At 35.4% G+C, this 23,380-nt stretch overlaps 1 protein-coding gene across 1 annotated transcript in view; it reads left to right on the forward strand.

The window, feature by feature from the left end:
• Positions 1 to 9,500, forward strand: part of UNC13C (unc-13 homolog C) — an 817,657-nt gene extending 808,157 nt beyond the window's left edge. Inside the window, exons 31-32 of the mRNA XM_056810215.1 lie at positions 2,425 to 2,584; positions 5,212 to 9,500. Of these exons, the coding sequence (XP_056666193.1) occupies positions 2,425 to 2,584; positions 5,212 to 5,497 (446 nt within the window). The 3' untranslated portion in view covers positions 5,498 to 9,500. The remainder of the gene's footprint in view (positions 1 to 2,424; positions 2,585 to 5,211) is intronic.
• Positions 9,501 to 23,380: the final 13,880 nt, after the last annotated feature.

Here is a 23,380-nt window from a genome sequence, read left to right on the forward strand (position 1 = left end):
AACACTAGAAAGTGTAGTAATAGAAGGACCTTTCCTAAAAATAATAAACAGTATCTATCTAAAACCATCAGCAAACATCATCTGCAATGGGGATAAACTCGAGGCCTTCCCAAAAAGATCAGGAGTCAAACAAGTATGCCCATTATCACCTTTATTATGTAATATTGTACTAGAAACACTAGCAGTAGCAATTAGAGAAGAAAAAGAAATTGAAGGTATTAAAATTGGCAATGAGGAGACCAAGCTGTCACTCTTTGCGGATGATATGATAATTTACTTAAAGAATCCTAGAGAATCAACCAAAAAGCTAGTCAAAATAATCAACAACTTTAGCAAAGTTGCAGGATACAAAATAAACCCACATAAGTCATCAGCATATATATATATATATATATCAAACCCAGTTCAGCAGCAAGAATTAGAAAGAGAAATTCCATTTAAAGTCACCCGAGACAATATAAAATACTTAGGAATATATCTCCCAAGATAAACACAGGAACTTTATGAACACAACTACAAAACACTCTCCACACAACTAAAACTAGACTTGAACAATTGGAAAAACATTAACTGCTCATGGGTAGGACAAGCCAATATAATAAAAATGACCATCCTACCCAAACTCATCTATCTATTTAGTGCCATACCCATGGAACTTCCAAAAAACTTTTTTACTGAATTATTGAAAACCATAACAAAGTTCATTTGGAACAACAAAGGATCAAGGATATCTAGGGAAATAATGAAAAAAAAATACAAAGGAAGGTGGCCTTGCTGTCCCAGATCTCAAACTATATTACAAAGCAGTGGTCATCAAAATAATTTGGTACTGCCTAAGAGACAGAAAGGAGGATCAGTGGAATAGACTTGGGGTAAATTACTTCAGCAGGACAGTCTATGACAAACCCAAAGACCCCAGCTTTTGAGACAAAAATCCACTATTTGATAGAAACTGCTGGGAAAATTGGAAGACAGTGTGGGAGCGATTAGGAATTGATCAACACCTCACACCCTACACCAAGATAAACTCAGAATGGGTGAATGACTTGAATATAAAGAAGGAAATGATAAGAAAATTAGGTGAACACAGAATATCAGACCTTTGGGAAGGGAGACATTTTAAAACCAAGCAAGACTTAGAAAGAGTCACAAAATGTAAAATAAACGATTTTGACTCCATCAAATTAAAAAGGTTTTGTACAAACAAAACCAATGTAACTAAAATTAGAAGGGAAGCAACAAATTGGGAAACAATCTTAATAACAAAAACCTCTGACAAAGGTCTAATTACTCAAATTTATAAAGAGCTAAACCAGTTGTATAAAAAATCAAGCCATTCTCCAATTGAAAAATGGGCAAGGGACATGAATAGGCAGTTTTCAGCTAAAGAAATCAAAACTATTAATAAGTACATGAAAAAGTGTTCTAAATCTCTTAAAATCAGAGAGATGCAACGCAAAACAACTCTGAGGTATCACCTCACACCTAGCAGACTGGCCAACATGACAGCAAAGGAAAGTAATGAATGCTGGAGGGGATGTGGCAAAGTGGGAACACGAATTCATTGCTGATGGAATTGTGAATTGATCCAACCATTCTGAAGAGCAATTTGGAACTGTGCCCAAAGGGCAATAAAAGACTGTCTGCCCTTTGATCCAACCATAGCACTGCTGGATTTATATCCCAAAGAGATAATAAGGAAAAAGACTTGTACAAGAATACTCATAGTTGCGCTCTTTGTGGTGGCAAAAAATTGGAAAATGAGGGGATGCCCTTCAATTGGGGAATGGCTGAACAAATTATGGTATATGTCGGCGATGGAATACTATTGTGCTCAAAGGAATAATGAGGTGGAGGAATTCCATGGAGACTGGAACAACTTCCAGGAAGTGATGCAGAGTGAAAGGAGCAGAACCAGGAGAAAATTGTACACAGAGACTGAGAGACTGTGGTGCAACCAAACGTAATAGACTTCTCCATTAATGACAATACAATGTCCCTGATCAAACTGCAGGGATCTATGAGAAAAAAACACTATCCTCAAGCAGAGGACAAACTGTGGGAGTAAAAACACCGAGGAAAGGCAACTGCTTGACTACAGGGGTGGAAGGGATATGATTGCGGAGAGATGCTAAATGAGTATCCAAATGCAAATACCAACAACAAGGAAGTGAATTCAGAGCAAGGACACAGGTGATACCCAGTGGAATCGCATGTCGGCTAGGGGAGGGGTGGCAGGACATGGGGAAGGAAAAGAAAATGATCTCTGTTTCCAATGAATAATGTATGAAAATGACCAAATAAAATAATGTTTAAAAATTTTTAAAAAACTGAACTGCTTGTTAATGACAAAATGGGAAATCATATCTTTCTGCACATTTTCATTCTGATACTTTATAATATTTCCCCTTGTTTCCATTTTAGTAATTGCCATCAATGATTTAAACTGGCAAACCACAGCAATGTTTCGCCCCTTTGTCGAGGTTTTTATCCTGGGACCCAACCTTGGTGACAAGAAAAGAAAACAAGGTACCAAGACCAAGAGCAACACCTGGTCGCCAAAGTACAATGAAACTTTCCAGTTGTAAGTATTAGTTCAAGGTCATTTATTTAATTGGGCATCAGTCATTGCTCAGCTTAGACTGCCAAACAATTGGAGATAGAAATGGTTCTAGTGAATAAAACAAAACCTAGGGCCCACAACTCACCTGTAGTCTGTCTCATAACTTCAAGATGACAAAGAGAATCATGAATCATAATAACAATCATTATGCCTATTATTATTTTATTTGTATTGCCACAATAATTTAAGCTGAAAGTTTCATGTAGCACATTATAATTGCAAAAGACTTCTGTATATAATTTCCTTTGACTCTCCAAATAGCCCTCCCTGTGATCTTAAATGGTATAAGTACCCCTTTCCCCATTTTATAGAAGAGGAAAATCAGTTTCATAAAATTTAAGTGATTTACCTAAGCCCACATAGCCAATAAATGACCAAGCTGGGGCCTGAACACATCTTCTGAACTTAATTGCTATGACCATTTTTCTCCCATCATTCTAATTGGTTTCTCAAGGAAACTATATCCTATAGACTTACATACCTCTCAGAAACAGGAGGTCTTAATCCAGTAAAAAGGGTTTGTGTGTGCACATATTTAGAAGATCTTTTGAACTGAAATTGTCACAGGCTAGAAGGAAAATTATTCTGGAGATGGCATAGCATTTGGTTTCCATCTTCTTTGTCCTAATACCACAAGCTGATTCATACTATGTTCTGAAATTTGTCAATCTCCACCTTGCTTTATGCCTTATGTCAAGTCACTATTCCTTTTGTCTTAGACTGTTTAAAAAATGTACTCTCACCTTAGTTAACAGTTTCTTCCAAGAGAAAAAGTTAGACTTTGCAAAATGTTTGATCAGAAAAAATCAGGAGTGAAAAGCAAGTTGAAAATGTTTACTGCTGGGGCATATATAGTGTATTCATTAAGGGGCCAGAATATCTGTAGATGAATCCAAAGATTGGGGGAAGGAATGTTCCTGGAATATCACTAGTCAGCCTTCTTCATTATGTTCTGTTCTGCACTGCCAAGTTGTCTCATGTTGTTAGTAGAAGCCATCATCAGCTACACACTTGACAGGCCTAACTGTTGCCATAGGAAAGAATTGGCACTGAGCTTTGTTGTGGTGCAGAAGATTTGTATTCAATTTAGATCCTTGATAATGGTCTTTGATATTTTGTGCAATGTATTCACCTGAGAAAATCAACAGAGATATAATACCTTAGTTAAACTTCGGACAGGGGAAGAAGGTGAATGGGAAGATATGGGGAACTCTGGTATATGGTACCAGGGCTGCAAAGCAATCCCATGAGTATCTATGCATTGACCACCACCTTCTGTTCTGATCATTGCATCACTGTAGAGAAATTGCTTTGAACTGCAAGAGACACATTAGGGTTGACAACAATGATGAACACCCAAGGAGGAGAATAGACTGGAGGAGCAAAATTACAGCTTTATCAAAGACTCTGAATGCTATAATGAGGAGTTTGAATATTGCCTAATGGGAAGATACTTGGAGCTTATGATCAAGGCACATGATGGAAATAAGAGGATAATGGATTTAGTGCCTAAAAGGAATTGAGAAGCCATCAAGTATAACCTCATCAATTTATGACTTTTAGTCACACTATCTTTTTATGGAAGTAGAGTCTGGGTAAAATGAAGCTAGTAGAGAAGTGGGATAACCACCCCCACAAAATTAAAATAAGTATAGAGTGGCATTATTCTTGACCCAATTAATGAAAAAAAAAACCTTTATCTTCTTAATTAGAATCAGTACCAAATTGTTCCAAGGCGGTTTGGGATGTAACTTACCCAAGGTCACATAGCTAGGGAGTGCCTGAGGATTTGGTCTCAGGACCTCTCCACTGAGCCACCTTGCTGCCTTGATCATCATAAGATTTTGAGTTAGAATAGGCTTTAGTAATAAGCTAGTCAAATTCTTTTATTTTATAGAGGAAGTAACTGAACCCCAGAGTAATTTGCCTCATATCACACATGTAGCAAGTAGCTAAGTTAATATTTGAACCCAAATGTTTTGAGAACAAATTCAGTCTTCAACTTACCAGAAACCAGTGATGTGACCAAGTCCATTAAATGTGTCAGCTGAGTGAGGCTCATAGATTGTTTCTTGACCTGCTCTTGTATATCAACACAGGAATTTGATGTAGGAGTCTCCTTGGGACTTAGAGCATTTTATTAAGGGTCACATAATACTTGAATTCTAATAACCATTTGAATAATTCGTATGAAGGCAATAAACACATGAAAACAAAATTTAAGGTTTATTGCAACAAAAAGTTATATGTACAATGAGCAAATTATAAGAACACAATTCAAAATATATATATCTGGATGACTCTGAATGTTTGTTTTAAGCTATATTTCTGTCTAGAAAATAAATGGAATTTTAAGGATAAATTGGCAGAGAGCCATATATATCTGTAACTACATGAAGAAAAGCTTAGAAATTTTTATGAAATGAGAGCCTCCTGATTTTGAATCCAATGCTATCCAGTTTCTCAAGTACTAACATATATGAACAACATATAAAATCTTCAACAAGGTTTCAAAATTGATTAGGGACTACAGGGTGGGAAAAATTCATATTCTTGATCAAAATTTCTATTTTTAACACCCCCCCCAGCATCCTGAGTAATGAAAACCGCCCAGGGGCCTATGAACTTCACCTCTCAGTTAAAGATTACTGCTTTGCACGGGAAGATCGAGTTATAGGAATGACAGTGATTCAACTCCAGAATATAGTGGAGAAAGGAAGCTCCGGGGCATGGTATCCACTGTTGAAAAACATCTTTATGGATGATACTGGCTTGACAATCCTTAGGATACTTTCTCAAAGGACCAATGATGATGTGGCTAAAGAATTTGTAAGACTGAAGTCTGATACAAGATCCACAGAAGAGATTGCCTGAAACCAATATTGCAAGGTAGCATCTTCAAGAATCTAGATATGCTATTGTTGTTTGACTAGTGCATGCATGTGCAAATCAGTGGGAATGCATAATCAACTATGTTTCAGTGTTTATCAGTACTCCAGTATGATATCAACAAGGTGTGTGGAAGACTTTTGATGCCTATTTAGTTTTGGAGAGTTAATAGTTCCATGAAGTGCCAAAATGAAGATTAAAATAAATTATCAAGAGTATCTTTTCAGATGTCGCTTTCATTTCATTACCAAACTTCTATCTTTTCATCATATTTATAAATTATTGTCCTCTGAATTTTTTCATTAGTAATGTTCCTTAAATTATGTTATATGTGTTTTAATAAATCAACAGCCTATCTGTGCATTAGACAGTATTTCTGTATTCATATCCTTTTTGTGTTATTTCACCCTCATTTTAGATGTCTAACCAATAACTTTTTCTACCATAGCTAGAAATGCAGTTACTTCTAGAAAGTGTTTGTAATTTTATAATTACTGATGTAATGTGATGATTTTTTCATATAAATGAAAATAGAAATGGTGGGAAATATTTTATGCTGACAACTTTCCAACCTTTCTGAACTATCACTGTGAAGAAATGCTTTTAAAGCAATCTTATTCAAAGCAATGCTCACTAGTTTGTTTTAAAAAAATTGTTTGATATCTTGAAAAAAAACTTTGTTCTTCAAAACTGCCAAGTTCATGTCACATTTGTACAAGAAGGTAAGTTAATGTATTTGCTCTGTGACATAATGCTTTTACCAAAATTCTTTTTTTTTTAGAAAGTGATATAGTCAGGGTAAATGATTTAGAAGTAGAAGGCAGATTTGTTGCTTGAAGTCATCTATTATATGTAATAATACGTTAGTGTTTTCCTTCTGACAGTTAAAAAGATCACTTTACATACTTAGCTGTATAATCAGCTAAGTGCTTTATTTTTTCTTTAAAAAATATTCAGCAGTTTATACCGAATGCAACAACATGACTATGTATTGCACTGAAGCAACAAAAAAAAAGTCTTCGTATATTTAATGAAAAAATATAAAATAAAGTCTGACGAAACTGTTTTCAGTTTTGTAATTTATGTTTTTATGTGCCCACAAAGTACCAAATATAATATTGAACATGAAAGAGAGAAGAGGTGGAAGTTTTCTATTCAAAAGCCAACTTGGCTGTATTATGGATTGACTCATACTTAATCCATAATGACTTTACCAAGTTGGTGTTTTTAAATAAAGTATCTAAACAGTTTTATCTTCTCTATTCTGATGGTCACACTACCCCAGATGAATGTCTACACTCAAGTGTACAATGGTACTTCCCAAATGGCAGTGAATTAATGAATCACTTGTATTAGATTACATGCATAAAGGATTCAATACTACTGATTTTCCAAATCTGACTCAGATTTGCTAACCAATTAGATCAATTATTGTGGGTAGGATAATTCTCACAATTCTTCCATTGCTCTATGTGAAGATACAGATATAGTGAAAATAGTATAACTTCTGTGTCATGGTATCCTCTTTGGAAAACAATATCTTTATGCATAAAATTGACTTGACCAGCCTTAGATTGTCTTCTCAAAGCATCCTCAATATTGCATCTTGTCAGGTAATTGCTGGGTCAGTGATTACATACAATGCATGGCAGAACACAATGTTTTAACACATACATTAATAAATATCTGTGTATGGAAAACTTGCAATCTTTATAGAACTTCTTGCTTCCTTCTTTCACTGATATAGCATTGTTTTTCCTTGTTTAGAAATGAAAAAACTCAGGTTCTTTTCATTGTAAGTATCAATGAAATACATTTGTGAAGTTCAAAAAAAATTTATGCCTTGAAAATATTTTGTACATAATGCAGTTAAGGAAATTTTTGCAGACAATAAGTGATGTAATTTTTTAAAAACATCTGCATTGTTCAGAATATTTGCATCTGCATTTCACTGAATATAATTGTTTTCCCCACTAAGGAAGCAGATATACAAAAAGAGAGTTTGCAAAATAAATTAGGGGTTAATTTTCACTATACTTATGGATTGGCTCTATGATTTCCTATAGCAACATCCCTTGGTACATTAAAAGGAAGTGCGGTATTTCAGATAAAGTATCAGATTTGGAGTTGAACAACTGAGGTTCAAATCCTAATGCTGGTCTTTACTAAGTGAGTCAAGGCATCAAGTGAGTCACCTCAACTCCCTGAACCTCAATTCTTCATCTTTAAGATGTAAGGCTTGTATTGACTACCTCACAGGAAACTACTTTGTAAATCTTAAAAGGTTATAGAAAGTGAGTTACTCAACACAGTCCAGTTTCTAAAGCTTTGATGTATACTTTTCAGAAATACATATATAAATATAAACACATTCAACTGCCACTCTTAACGATGAAAGGAAAGCAAATCAGGCTTCATTCTGTTGCCTTTTCTTTGTTTGAATTGGGAAGAGTGGAGGTGCAGACTTGTACCTGTTCTCCAACTTGGATCCTAAGAGGGTTATCTAGGGACATTACAAGGTTAAGTGACTCAGCCTGGGTCTCACTGATTCCCTAGCCTACTCTCCTTCCATTAGAGCAGGCTTAGGTTGAAGAAATTTCAGCACTTTTCTGTCATGTTGAAAGCACGATCTTCATATCATCATTGTGCCACTAGGGTTGTTGTTATTGTCATTATTAAGAGGCATCAAGGAGTAGTAACAGAAAAATAGACTACTAGTAGGTAGAGAGCAGAGTCTGAATCCTGGCTCTAACATTTATTAATTCTATGACCTTAGGCAAGTCACTTATGTTTTCTGAACCTGTACAAAGACTAGGATATGAGACTTGGAGTCAGGAAGGTAGAAGAGAAAGGAATACAAAATTATAGAGTTCCTACTTTGCATGGAGCACTGTGTTAAGCATTTTGTAAATATTATTTCATTTGATCCTCAAAGCAACCAAGAAAGGGTGGCGCTTTTCTTATCCCCATTTTACAGTTGAGGAAAATCACAGCTTAAATCTTTGCCTTGGACACTTATTAGCTGTATGATCCTGAATTATATGACTTCATTGCTCTCAGCTGAACTAAGACTTCTTCATCTATAACATGGGGCTAAGCATAGCACCCACTCCCAGTGATGTTGTGAGGATCAAATGAGAAGCATTTGTAAAGTACTTTGCAAACCTTAAAGCACCATATAAATGCTAGCTATCCTATTGTTACTTCATAGAGCTGTAAGAATAGCAATGAAAACCTTAAGACATTGAAAAATTTCAATTTAACAATTTGTCAAGTACCTCTAAGTATGAGGCACAAATGTAGTAAGTGTTAGGGGCAATGGAGCAGAGAAGAATGAGTGCTATTCCTGAAGTCAGAGGACTAAGATGCAAATCCTAACTGTTCATTTTATACTTGTTACCTTATTCAAGTCATTGAGCTCTATGAAGCCTCCACTCAGCTGTCAAATTGATGATTCCAAAGGAGAGATCTGGCCATTTCACTCCTTACTCAATATACTTCCATGGCTTCCTATCACCTCTGGGATCAAATGTAAAATCCTCTGTTTGGTGTTCAAAGTCTTCATAATGTTACCCCTTCTTAATTTTCCAGTTTTCTTACACCTTACCTCTAGACATTCTACCATTCAGTTATACCAACTTTCTTCCTGTTTGTCATCACACAATAGATCTCCCAATTCTGTGAATGTTTACTGGCTATCTCTAATGCCTGAACTTCTCTCTTTCCTCACCTCTGCCTCCTTGCTTCTTTCAAATATCAGCTAAAATCCCATCTTCTGCAAGATGCCTTCCCTAATCTCCTTGAAGCTAGTGCCTTGCCTCTGTTGATTATCTCTAATTTTTCTTGTATCTTGCATGTTTGTACAGTTGTTTGCATGCTGTCTCTCCCATTAGACTGTAAACTCCTTAGGAGCAGAGACTGTCTTTTGCTTGTCTTTGTATCCACAGTGCCTGGCACATAGTAGACAATAAATGCTTACTGATTGACAGATTCTGTTACCTTATCATTATTTATCATTATCTAGATTTCGAAGTAATCTCATTCATCAAATCCTAGGTAAAATGAGGAGCCTGCATTAGGTAATGTCTGGTGCCCCTTGTAGCTCTAAAATCTCCATGAAAGAGGGGAAGAGAGAGACAGGGAGATCAAAGTGTCAGCTCCACAAGAGCTGATAGTGATATCCTGAGATAGACAATATATATATACAGTTGGATAAATACAAAAGATAAAGAAAGAAACGAGATTAAAAACTGTGGGGGGATATGAGAAAAGGCTTCCTGTAGGAAGTAGCCCTTGAGCTGAGCCTTGAAGAAAATCAAGGATTCTAATAGGTAGAGGTGAGGAAGTAAATGATGTGACTAATTACTAATATTGTTTCCAACATAAAATGCTACCTAAATGTCAGTTCTTATTTCAGTTTATCCTCACAAAACTCCATTAGGATTATAATATAATGCTATGTTATGGGCTATAATGTAATACAATACATTGTTATATTATGTGTTATAGTATAACATAATGCAATATAGTATATAACATAATGCAATATAGTATTATATTATATATATTATATATATAATATAATATAGTGCATTATAGTATTATATTATATGCTACAATATAATATAATGGCATTTGTTATTATATGATGTTATAATATGACACTATATACAACATACTGTTATGTGTATTGTGTTATAATAAATTCTGTCCTAACACATTATATTGTCATATATAATAATATAAATATAATAATGAGACTGAAGTTAACAACTTAAGTGACTTGCCTAATTTCACCCAACTGGTAATTAGCAGAATAAGGATTCAAACCCAATAATCTTTCTACTTTAACAGGCTGGCTCCCTAATAACTGTGATTTTTTTTTTGCCCCCTGGATTCAATTTAATTAGTTCCATTCATTCTAGGTGTTTTGGATATAGTACATAATGACAAACTATGGCAATATGAATTGTGTCAGACTACAGTTTATCACCACCAGAAAGTACAGGTAGTAATTCTGAAGCTACCATTAATCCTAAAGCCTTATTGTTCCTTGAGCACAGGCATATGTCTGAATATTTCTGTGGTCTTTTGATCTAAGCCATGTACCCCTGGGATTTTACTAAATAATTTCTAAATCTCTGTCTATCACTAAGATTCTGTAATTCCAATTACTGCAACATCTTTCACTATGGCCTCTGATATATGACATGACTCAACTAACAATGGCGATAGCAACCTTGGAATTCATAAAACTTTGACTTGATAATATGTCAGCCACACAAATGAACTAGCTAGAATTCCAGACTAGATCTTAGTTTAGCCAAATTAATTGGACTGATGCCATTGACCATTTGGGTAGTATTACATAGAAAATACCAGGATCTTGACGCAGAAGTTACATAATGTAAATAACAATAATATTAACCTAAATACATTTTCAGGCATAACAATAATATTAACCTAAATACATTTTCAGCAGAAGTTACATAATGTAAATAACAATAATATTAACCTAAATACATTTTCAGGCTAAGTTTGCCTAATACAAAAGCAAACCAAGTCAGTTCATTAATTCGCTGGTAGAGGGCAAGGAAGAAAGAGGGATTTGTAATCTAATAGATAATAAAATAGAATAAACAATTTGAATTGTTTCAAAATTATTGTAGAATCATAGATTCTATAGGTCTACCTAGTATAAGCACTTCTTTACCAAGTATCATTCTTTCCACATTCTCAAAGGCAGTAATGGCAAACCCTTTAGAGACAGAGTGCCTGGCCCTGCCCCCTCAACCCCCAAGATCATGTGCCTGGCCCCTCTTCCCACTGAGTGATAGGTGAGCCCTGACACTCCCCTTACTTCACACAGGGGAGGGAAGAAACATTCACATTGGGCTGCTGGGTGAGGGTTGGATAAAGTGAGGAATGTCCTTAGCAAGTGTAGAGGGAGAAGAAGTGCCCAAGCACTCCACTCCCCTTCAACTCTGCCACCTGTGAGCTGCTCACCTTACCCACTGGGCTGCTGGGCAGAGGGGCAGGTGGTGTGAAAAAATGTTGTCAGGCACAGTGGAGAGGGGGAAAGGAGTAGCTTCCCATAAGTCCCTCTGCCTTTCTAATAAGGAACTCAGGGGGCAGGAATCCATGTGCCCAGGGAGAGCACTCTTTGTGCCATCTTTGGTGCCCATGCCATAGCTTTGTTATCACTGCTCTAAAGTAATCACATGACCTTCGCTAGGTAACTCAATATACTTTTTGTATACCTCTCATTGTTAGGAAGGATTTCTTTACATAGAATCTAACATTATTCCCCAATAATTCCTGCTTCTCAACCCTAGTTTTTCATTCAAAGTCAAGCAGAAAAAGTCTAACATAAGCCTTTTAATATGATACAGATAGCTATCACATCCTCTATGTCTTCTCCTTTCTTCTCTAGGCTATATATCCCCAGCTATTTCAGCTGAACTTCATATAATGTGGTCTCAAGGATCTCACAACTCTGATCACCCCATCTGGACCTATTCTAGTTTTGGAGTTTGATTTTTTTTCATTTTTCCACCTAACATGAGATGTCAGGAACTAAACACAGTACTCCAACCAGATCAAAATTCCATGGAACTATTACTTCCTTTTAAAGCCAGGACACTTTTTTTTAAAAAAATTCAACTAAAAATAATATCAGTCTTCATTGGTTTTTTTATAGAAGGGGTGACTGCCCTATTATGGCCCTCATATTGAGTTTTCAATTCACTAAAATTGTAGATATTTTTCATGAAAATAGTTTTCAGGGGACATCTCCCCCATATTTATTTTCAAGATTTATTTTTAACCCAATTATAGGAGTTTTCATTTACAAACATGTGAAATGTTTACATGAAATTATATTACCTCACTTTCCTTCTCTATAGAGGAAAATGGGTTTTGCCTATGAGATATTAAGGGATAATTAACCTATCCTTGAGAGCTACATGGAAAGAATCAAAGTGAGTAGAGTAGAAGTTGGAATTTTCCAAACAGAATAAGAATATTCTCCACCACCATTCCTCAAATAATTATTTCCCTATTTTTCATCACCAATACCCATTTTATTGGTAGGTTCTGCACAAAGTCATTGGTGTACCCCACAGTCAGGATTCTGTCAGATGCCTGAGCTCACAATTTCCTAGTGAAAATGTTTTGAAACTTGTTTTTAAAAATAGTGCTGATGACCTGTATGATTTTTTTCATAGCTTCTCAAAGAAATGCAAAATACTTTGATAGTATGTAAAAAAAATACTATGAAAACCACTAATGATTATTTTTACATAACTACATTCCATCATGTGTTATCAAAAAATACAGTCACTGAAGCAACACTTTGGCATTTGAGTCAACCTTCCAATGTACCTTTATACCATGTGTATCTTTATACCATGGATATGATACCATAATATATGGTATGAAGATAATAACATAGTGTACCTTCAAATCAACTTTTAAAAATAAATTCAGTTTAGAGGAATGGGACAGTTCTTTGAGAGGAGATAATAAGATATAGCAAGAATACTCTACTATGATGGAGGGGGACAGAATGAGAAGGGGAATTCAGCTGGAGTGCAACTAACAACAAGAAGAAAGTTGCTTCTTGCTAACTTGAGGAGGTATTGTGCCATAGTGGATATCCCAATTCTGACATATATTATATGACCCTTGGGAAGTCAAACTCTCAATGATCTACTATAAAAATTAGAGATTAGTTGGCAATCTGCCTTTGTAGAAGAAATTTCCCTATATGAATGCCCTGTATCAATTAAATTATAATGTTCTCCTACCTCAAAAAATATAATAATAAGCTCAGTTATTTTTATTCTACTGAAAGAGAATACATGCTTTCAGTGGTATCTTAATTTTTGAGCCTTCATACACAGCCCCATTCACCATGTCCTAGTTAAAGCTATGTCAAAAATAATATTTTTTAGTTTTATTTTTTAAAGAAGTGCAGCTATAAAAAGAAGGAACACTTCCTTGAGATTCTGAGAGGGTGATAAGTTGAGACTAACTTTTAAGAGGGAATAGACCAAAATCTATTCTAACATTCTTTAACAAGGTAGCCAGAATAAAAGTGTCACATTAGCCCAGCTAGTTTTAACAATTAGGGGATGGAAAAAATAGCTTTTTTTCATTTTATTCTTTTGAGCTACCTTTCAACAGCTATACTTATAGATTAAAACAAGCCAGGATGTAGTTAGAGAACACAAAAAGGAAAAATTGGGGGTTAGTCCAGAAATACAAGGAAATATAGGCAAAACATGCAATCAGAGGAACAGAGGAGCATAACAAGGAACAGGATTAATATTCCTTTTTTATAAATGTACATAGTTTTGGTGCCAGAAAATATAGCACATAGGCATGTGTTTTATCCTTAGTCTACAGGCATAAAGCCTCTTGTAGACTTTTAAGATAGAGGGAGCATTCATTTGTAAACCTTGCCTAATGTGTATAAATGCCTTGTCACAACTTGGTATTAGCTTTTACCTTTAAAAAATGTATTTCAGTAGGAGAAACAATATGAATCATCATCAGCAACAACAAGAACATAATTTATTGAACTCCCTCTAATATAAACTAAGCTTGAGGGTCAATAGAATGTTTTAAAAAGCTGTTGACTAGAGAGAAATTTAAGAGAAAATGAAGGCATCAGTCCAAATTAACTTTAATAGCTTTTTTAAAGAAATATGACCAATCCAAATCATCACCCCCCAATTATATATGAATTCTACAAAAGTGAATAAAGTAATTTATAATTAGATATTTGGCATTTATTATAGCTAGCATATTTATTTTGTATCATATTTACAACTTGAGCTGTATTTATCAAATTAAATACTATCTATTATATAGTCTCTTGGGAGTCCTTTATACAATTAATAAAATATATATATGTGGTTCTTGTGACCACATTCTAGGACTTGGAAAAGCACTTTTATATATATATTTTTTAATTTTTATTGGGATAAATAGTTATATAGTTGTATCTTTTCTATCATGATATAATATTAGTCAAATTTTTATTTTCCTGATGCTCAGACCTTGATAAGGGTGTGACCTCATAATTACCACATCTATCAAAAAAAGTCTTATTTTATACCACAATTCCAAGAAATTAGAGGGAGAGCAAAAAAGGGGAAAGAGTTTAGATCACGAAATATAAGCAAACAAATATTTAAAAAATTATTTATGTGTGCAACTGAGAAAAACACAAGACATTTAATTAATGAATTAATTTTAAGTTTTTTTTTTCAGAAATTCACAAAGGCAAGAGGTCAAACTACTTTATATTCAATTAAAATATGAGACAAATTTTTTACACTGTTTCAGATACAAAGTGCAGAAGCAAAGTTTTGATGGTCACCTATCAGTGAGCCTTATTTTTGCAGTAGTTAGGTTCTTAATCAGTTATATAGAGAACAAGTTTTTATGAATGGAATTCTGTTTTAAATTCACTGAAGGAGAGAACAATTCAAAGAACTTATGTTTGAATCATTTTGTAACATGAATAATAATAGTAATGTAAAGTAATTAAAAGTGCAAGAGATTTAGAATCAGAAAATTTTGGTTTCGAATTCTGGTTTTGCCCTTTACAAACTATGTGACCTTGGGCAAGTCACTTGAGGCTCTGAGCTTTATTCCTTCATTTGCAAAATGAAGGGGTGTACTACATGGTCTCTAGTATTTCATAAAGCTCTGAATCATATTTTCCTGATCACATCCTAGCCTTTTTTTAAAAGAATTTTTACATGCAGTGTTTTCTTAATGTGGGGCTTACCTATGATGCTAACTCTTGACTCTGAATTCCACAGTATTCATCAAAATAGTAATAATGGTAAGCAGCAATACATAATGGATACCAGACTTACCTTATAGTCAGAATGACCAAGATTCAAGATTTACCTCTCAAATAATCATGGTTCAAATGAGCTTCTCAGTTTGTTGTTGTTTTAGTCATGTCTAACTCTTCATGACCCCATTTGGGATTTTCTTGGTAAAGATGCTGAAATGATTTATCTTTTATTTATCCAACTCATTTTGCCATTGAGAAAACAGGTACAGTTGAGGAAACATAAGGTTAAGTGATTTGCCCAGCTAGATTTGAACTCAGGTCTTTCTGACTCCAGGTCTGGCACTCTACCCACTGAGCCACATAGCTACTGTCTGCAAGTTACAGACATATTATTAACCTATGCTGGTGGAAGGAGTTGCCACATTAGACATTTCCTACACCAATAAACTTTCCATCAGTCTCAATACTTCTATTGCTACTAATAGTAGTTGGTGATGATGTTTATGATAATGATACGTGGTATTTTAGAGTATTTTTCAGTTTGCAAAGCACTTTAGGTACATTCTTTGATTTAATTCTCAAAATAATCCTATAAGGTATTTCTGCTTTATTAGCTACATTGTTACAGATGACAAAGCTAAGAACTAGAGAGATTAAGGGATTTGTCCCCAGTCATACAACTGGCAAATGCCAAACTCAGGATTCCCACTGAACTCTCTCAGGATTTGAAGGCCAGGTTATCTTTCCACTATACCATGTAATGCTCCTTAAAGAGAAAATATTTGGGTTTCAACTTTCTTCAGGAATTTTTGTACCTGAGGCAAAGAGAATATGAGTAGATATGAAACTCCTCTCAAATGTGCTATGTGGAGTAGGGGAAATATACTGCAAGACGCTGAAAGGTATTCTTACTGGGAAGGTTAGAGGAAGGAGAAAGAAAATATTGGCAGAGACTAATAAATATGAGTGCCTTGTGGAAAGACCCCAGCTGCCTTGCTCTAGTTACAGCTCTGATTTTAATCAAAAGTTTGCCTCCTTCTTTTCTGTCTACATTCTATAAGGATTCTTTGGCAATGAAACAGCTAAAATAATAAACTACAGCAATTTTGTTCAAGATTCTTCTCCTGAAATCCAGGAGGGTGACTGTACCAAGAGCCTCTCTGCATAAACTGCAAAAGTTGCTTTCCTTCATTTCCCAAGTTTGTACCCAGAAATCCTCCCCAAGTCAAACAATTGCTATATCATTAAAAGACCAAGTTTTAATTCTTTGGACTTCGTGTAGTATGAAGGGAATGCTTGGCTTTTACCTATTTTTCTATCAGTAAATCCAAGATTCACCTTCACTGTGGCCATTTCAAGCTTTGAACTGCTCCCAGAATTGCTTCCCAGAATTCCCTGACTGCAATCCCCTTATGGAAAGAAGACCACAGGTTTTCCATAACCATAATCTTTCTCCTGCTCCATTAACAATGTTATTTAATGATGAATATTCAAAAGCTATAGAGTACCCAAAGGAAAGTGACCAGGATGCTGAAAAGAGGAAGGATGGAACAAGTATTTATTAAGCACCCACTCTGTGCTGGGAACAAATAATACCTCATTTGATCCTCACAACACCTGCTAGATTATGCCAAATAGGGATCAGTTGAAGGAACTAGAGATGTTTAGGGTAAAGAAAACTTAGAGAGCAGAGCTTTAACTAGCTATAAAAGCACCTTATAGAAATTCACTTGGAGGAGATACAAAAGATAATTCTACCATAGGAACAGTTGTGCCAGAAGGGGGTGACACAATTCTCACTGCCCAGAACTTGTTCCCAGGGGAGCTGGGAAGAAGCAGACCTGAGGAGAGGGATAGCTCCAATATGTACTACCAGAGAATCACAAGGCAAGAATTAAGGAATTGTTCCCCTCTGCTGTGATTAGGTTCTCTGGGTCAAAGTCCCATTTGCCTGTCATTGGTTTTCAGTGCATAATAGCTATCTTCAAGTATTTGAAAGGCTGATATGAGTAAAAAGGATTAGACTGCTCCTCCAGCTCCCAGAGGATAGAGCAAGGAGAAATAATTGGAATTTGCAGAGGCCAACTGAGTCCAAAAATTACATAGGTTGCTTCAGAAGATAATGGGTTCATCCCCACTCACAGGGTGGAATGGGTAGCCTCTGAGATCTTTTCCAATGCTGAGATTAGGGGGCTCAGTAACCATAAAAAGCAACAAACCCTGTGGAAGGGGGAAAAAAGAGTATGATCACAGGAAAAAGGATGAACAGCTCATAGTTTGCAAAGGTTCTACTAGCTCAGGAGTCCTTAACTCCCAAGTCTGTAAATTTGGAGGGAGGGGGAGAATGCATGTGTGATGTAGGGTGTGTGTGTGTGTGTGTGTGTGTGTGTGTGTGTGTGTGTGTGGCCAATGGCTATTGTTTTTATATACATAAAATAAACACATAGGATTATAATGGGAAAAAAATCATATTGAAATAGTTCTGTATTTATGTATACTAACATGCATATAGGGATAAATATTTGAATATAATTTTAATTATATATACTGAAATTATTTCAAATTAATTATATATGTACTCATAACTAGTTTAATATATAATTGTTTAAGCATATATCTGTTCAGTTGTTTCAGTTGTCTGATTTTTTGTAATACCATTTGTGGTTATCTTAGCAAAGATACCAGAGTGGTAGTGTCAGGTAAGTAGTTCAGTGGATAAAGAACCAGGCTTAGAGAGAGGAAGTCTTGGGTTCATATCTGACCTCAGATACTTCCTACCTGTGTGGCCCTGGGCAAGTCATTTAGCATCCATTGCCTAGCCCTTACCACTCTTCTGTCTTGGAACCAATATGCACTATAGATTCTAAGATAGAAGGTGAAGATTTAAAAAAAAGAAACCTCCCCAGTTCTTTTTATAGATAAGGAACTAAGGCAAACAGGGTTAAGTGATTTGTTCAGGGTCACACAGTGTCTGTGATCAAATTTGAACTCGGAACAATGGGTCTTTGGATTCCAAGACCAATATTCTATCTACTTCTCCACTTAGCTGCACTTTATTTACATATGCTAATAATTATTTCAATATAATTATTTTCTATTTTAATCCTAATTGTGTATGTTGGTATGAAAAAATAGTTAATTTGTTTTCTGCTGAGTCCTTTGAATTTTATTTTATTCATTTAAATTTTTTTTCTAAGAGAGGACTCACAAGCTTCAGTAAAAAAGCCAAAGGAGACCATTACAGAAAAAGTATTAAGAATCTCTCCTCTATTAGTTGATTGATATCTTCCTATAAATGCTTTGAATGGCAGAAGAAGAGTAGGGTCTTTCCTCTTCTTCTCTTGACATTGCCTGACTGCTAATGGAGCACATGAACTTTCCATCAATTATCCTTTGTACTCCCTCTATGACCAGCCTACCTCCTTTGCCAGTCAATCATCTCTGACAGTTTGTGCTTCTTCTTGCAAGCAAGTCTCCATTACCAGTATTTTACAGCCTATTTATAACCACCCACTCCAATAGTCTCTAGTTGACCCACAATTACAATCTATGGAGAATGCAGGATCCTTAATTTGCCTCCTGCATTTCTAGAAGAATAAAGTTTTGTTTTGTCTTAATAGGGGGCTTATTTCAGACATAAATTTGTAAGTATAAATGTATAAGGAGTCCCTTCATTTCCTCTACCCATCACTCCCTTCAGACTGTCATGGAACTAGCAAATATGCCCCAGGAATCAATAGCTGCACACATGAGTTCCTGTTTCCTCCTGACCTGTCACAAACCACTTGCCATTTTTAGTACTCCACAGTTCATATCCAGCTGAGGGTAAACTCCATCACAGCAAACCTGGGTAGTGCTGTCATGTCTGGGCACAGCAGGCACATGGAGGAAGGGAGTAGAGACAACGTAGGAAATCAGGGATTTTTAACAGCTTTCTAGGGTATGTCACACTGCCCATGCTAGCATGGGGTTAGGTAATCTCACTCCCACCCCAACAAAGGAACCAAATTGAATTCTTTTTTTAAGCACTTAATGGAGTACTGGGTTATATAAATCAGTTTAAATAGAATGCTTTCTTCTTCCAGCACTCAACCAACTGAAATTAGACATAAAGTTGGCTAGCCCAAACCACTTTTCAGTTTATCTTTTTAATGCCATTCTGAGTCTTTTAAAGCAAAGGATATGATGCTGTTCTATTATTTTACTTTGCTGAGTAAGGCCTCCAATGTAAGCATTTATAATTTAAAACCACCCCAAAAAAGGATGAAATGGGCAAGCAGATTTGCTTCTGCCAGCAAATAATAATGTTTGTTTTAAAACTTCGTATTTCCTGGAACAAAATTCCTACACTAGGGCACTCCAGGAATATAGGATATCAGTCTTGCAAGAGACTGCAGAGTCCATTTTATCCAACCCACACATGAACAAGAATCCTTACAACATACCTAAAAAGTGAATCAGAAGAGCATAGATTTATAGCTAAAATGGACTTTTAAAATGGACAGCATTGTCTATTATATCATGCTGCCTCTAGTAATAGAAAGTTAGCAGGATAAAGCCAACAAAAAACTTACATGTCAGACACTGTGTTAAGCAATGGGGATGTAAATACAAGTAGAAAGAAGAAAGACCCTCTGCCACACTGTAATGGTGGCATATAATAAATAAAAAAGAAGCTAGAAGTGGCATGATTGAGGGAGAATATATTGACATGGTGGATAAAGCCCAAAGAATCTGGAGAAGAGTGAGAAAAATTAAGACATAGCTGGCCTGAGCCCTTTCTTTAAAATGAAGGTTCTGGGGGGCCCTGACCTCACCAACTGAAAGAATTGAAGAACTAGAAAGCCAGGGGCTCAGCAAATGTCCATAATAAAAAGATTGCTATGACATAAGGGAAGAAGTCTAGAGAGTCAGGAATAGAAGCAGAAAAGGATGTGATGATTTTTTTCCCCATAAGACATAATAAAACTTTAACTGCATTTCCAAAATGCTTATAAAACATTCAGATCACAAGTGACTACTTTAAAAAAAAAAAAAGCAACACTAGGCCCATTGATGAGACTTTTAAAATATGAATAACAGAAAATTCTCTACCCCACCTTCCCCCAAATTGGATCTCCCTGGAATAAACAACATAAATTCTAAATGAAAAGAAATGACTAGTTACCAGTAGATGAATTATTTCTCAATTAGTTATCTATGAACATGTTTGAATAGTACCATGTTAGAGTAAAAAGTAAAATCAATATTAAATAAGGACAAAAATAAGGTAAATTATACAGTTGAAACAATACCTATCATTTGAATAAGCTCTTGATGCTGAAAAACAGGAAATAAGTAAAAACAAATTTTTGACATAATTAACATTATAACAAGTTTAGCCTATATAAATCAATTAGGAAATGAGAATAAAAACAACTAGAAATAGCCTCAATTAGCCAAAACATAATCACCTTACAAAACAGATAATCATTCAAAGGAAACATCAGTTTATAATATAATTTTTAAATATTACAGTGAAATACAGTGGGAAAATATAAGCAATATCATATCATAAAGAAGCAAAAAGATGCAGAAAGAAAATGAGTTTTAAAAATAACCTGAGTAAGAGAACCAATTAAGCAAGTTTATCCCAAGAGTATTGAAGAATGTCAAGAAGGACAAAAGATGAAAAATAGAAGAAAACCTAAAAATATTTTTCTAACAGACTTTTATCTCAATCCATCTTAATGAGATTACCACATTTGGACCCTAGTTTTATTTATCTCTGACATGATGCATTGAGAATTAGAAACAACAATAATAGTGATAATAATAACTGGCATTTGTATAGTACCATAAGTTGTGCAAGGACAGCTAGATGATACAGTGGATAAAGGGCCAGGCTTGAAGTCAGGAAGAATCAACTTCCTGAGTTCAAATCTTTCTTCAGATACTTAACTGACTAAGTGACCCTATGCAAGTCATTTAATTCCGTTTGCTTTAGTTTACTCATCTGTAAAATGAGTTGGAGAAGGAAATGGTAAAGCACTCCAGTATCTTTGCCAAGAAAACCCCAAATGGAGTCACGAAGAATCAGATATGACTGAAACAACTCAACAACAAAGGTTTGTAATGTGTTTTTATATGTTCTCATTTAATTGTTATAAGAACCCTGTGAAGCAGATGCTATAATTATTCCCATTTTATATATGAGGAAACAGAGGTTAAAAATGAAGGTAAGTGATTTGTCTAGGATCATAGAGCTAATGTGTATAAAGCAAAATTTAAATTCAGGACCTGATTCCAAGTCTGGCACCAGATTTATTACAACACCGAGCACGAAGAAAACAAAGCTGTAAAGAAAAGGTACAGAAAGAGGATCAGTGGAATAGACTTGGGGTAAGTGAACTCAGCAAGACAGTCTATGACAAACCCAAAGACTCCAGCTTTTGGGACAAAAATCCACTATTTGATAAAAACTGCTGGGAAAATTGGAAGACAGTGTGGGAGAGAGTAGGAATTAGGAGATACTGCACTCTTTGTGGTGGCCAAAAATTGGAAAACAAGGGGATGCCCTTCAATTGGGGAATGGATGAACAAATTGTGGTATATGTTGGTGATGGAATAGTATTGTGCTCAAAGGAATAATAAATGGAGACTGGAACAACCTCCATGAAGTGATGCAGAGCGAAAGGAGCAGAACCAGGAGAACATTGTACACAGAGACTGATACACTGTGGTACAATCGAACGTAATTAGTGTCAATGCAATGTCCCTGAATAATCTGCAGGGATCTAGGAGAAAAAGCACTATCCACAAGCAGATGACAAACTGTGGGAGTAAAAACACCGAGGAAAAGGCAACTGCTTGACTATAAGGGTTGAGGGGATAAGACTGAGGAGCGACTTTAAATGAACACCCCAATGAAAATGCCAACAACATAGAAATGGGTTCAGATCAAGGACATGTGATACCCAGAGGAATCATCCATCAGCTATGGGAGGGGTGGCGGGAGGTGGGGGGAAGAAAATGATCTTTGTTTCCAATGAATAATGTTTGAAAATGACCAAATAAAATAATGTTTAAAAGGGAAAAAAAAAACAAAAGGTACAGAAGATGACTGTGCTGGAAATTATATGCTTACACAGCATTAATAGAATGATTCTAAAGATATTTGAAAGACAGGAGGATATAAGATGCTTGAGGAAATACCATGACTTACTAACAAGAAAAAATATTGACCAAGAGAATAAAAAAGAAAACAACCTCAAACACATTTAATACAAATGAAAATGAAAGAAAAATATAAAGCATTATATCTGATGGGTGTGAGTAGCCCCAATTGAAGTTTTTCCTTTGGCATCTCTGACATACCTTGCTACTATCACAGGACAAAGATATTGGTAGAAAAGTTCTGGCTGAAAGCAGTTGGGTGGTTCAGTGGAAAGAGTTCTGAGCCTGGAGTCAGGAAGCATTGAGTTCAAATATGTCCTCAGACACTTAGTAGCTGTATGATGCTGGACAAGTCATTTAACCTCTGTTTGCCTTACTCTGCCAAAGAAGGAAATGGCAAACCACTCTAGTATCTGTGCCAAAAACTTCCATGGACAGTATGATCCATGGAGTCACAAAGAGTCAAATATGACTGAATGACTGAGCAACAACCATAACAGAGAAGTACTTCAATGAATACTTCTATGTTCCGTCTCCTCCATATCAAAATCACAGGAAAGAAGGGAAATTATTTCACTGTCTCTAGCTTCCCTTTAAATTACTTTTCTGGGAGTTCTACCAAATTCCTTTTATGACACAAACATGGTACTAATTCCAAAGCCAGGCAGATCAAAAACAGAGAAAGAAAATTATAGACCAAAAATCTTAAATAGGATACTAGCAGAAAGACTCCAGCAAGTGATCGGAAGAGTCATTCACCATGATCAAGTAGGATTTGTACCAGGGATACAGGGCTGGTTCAATATTAGGAAAACCATCCACATAACTGACCACATCAACAAGCAAACCAAGAAAAATCACATGATTATTTCAATAGATGCAGAAAAAAGCCTTTG

Source organism: Monodelphis domestica, chromosome 1 (genome assembly GCF_027887165.1).
Source record: "Monodelphis domestica isolate mMonDom1 chromosome 1, mMonDom1.pri, whole genome shotgun sequence".
In the NCBI taxonomy this organism is placed as follows: domain Eukaryota; kingdom Metazoa; phylum Chordata; class Mammalia; order Didelphimorphia; family Didelphidae; genus Monodelphis; species Monodelphis domestica.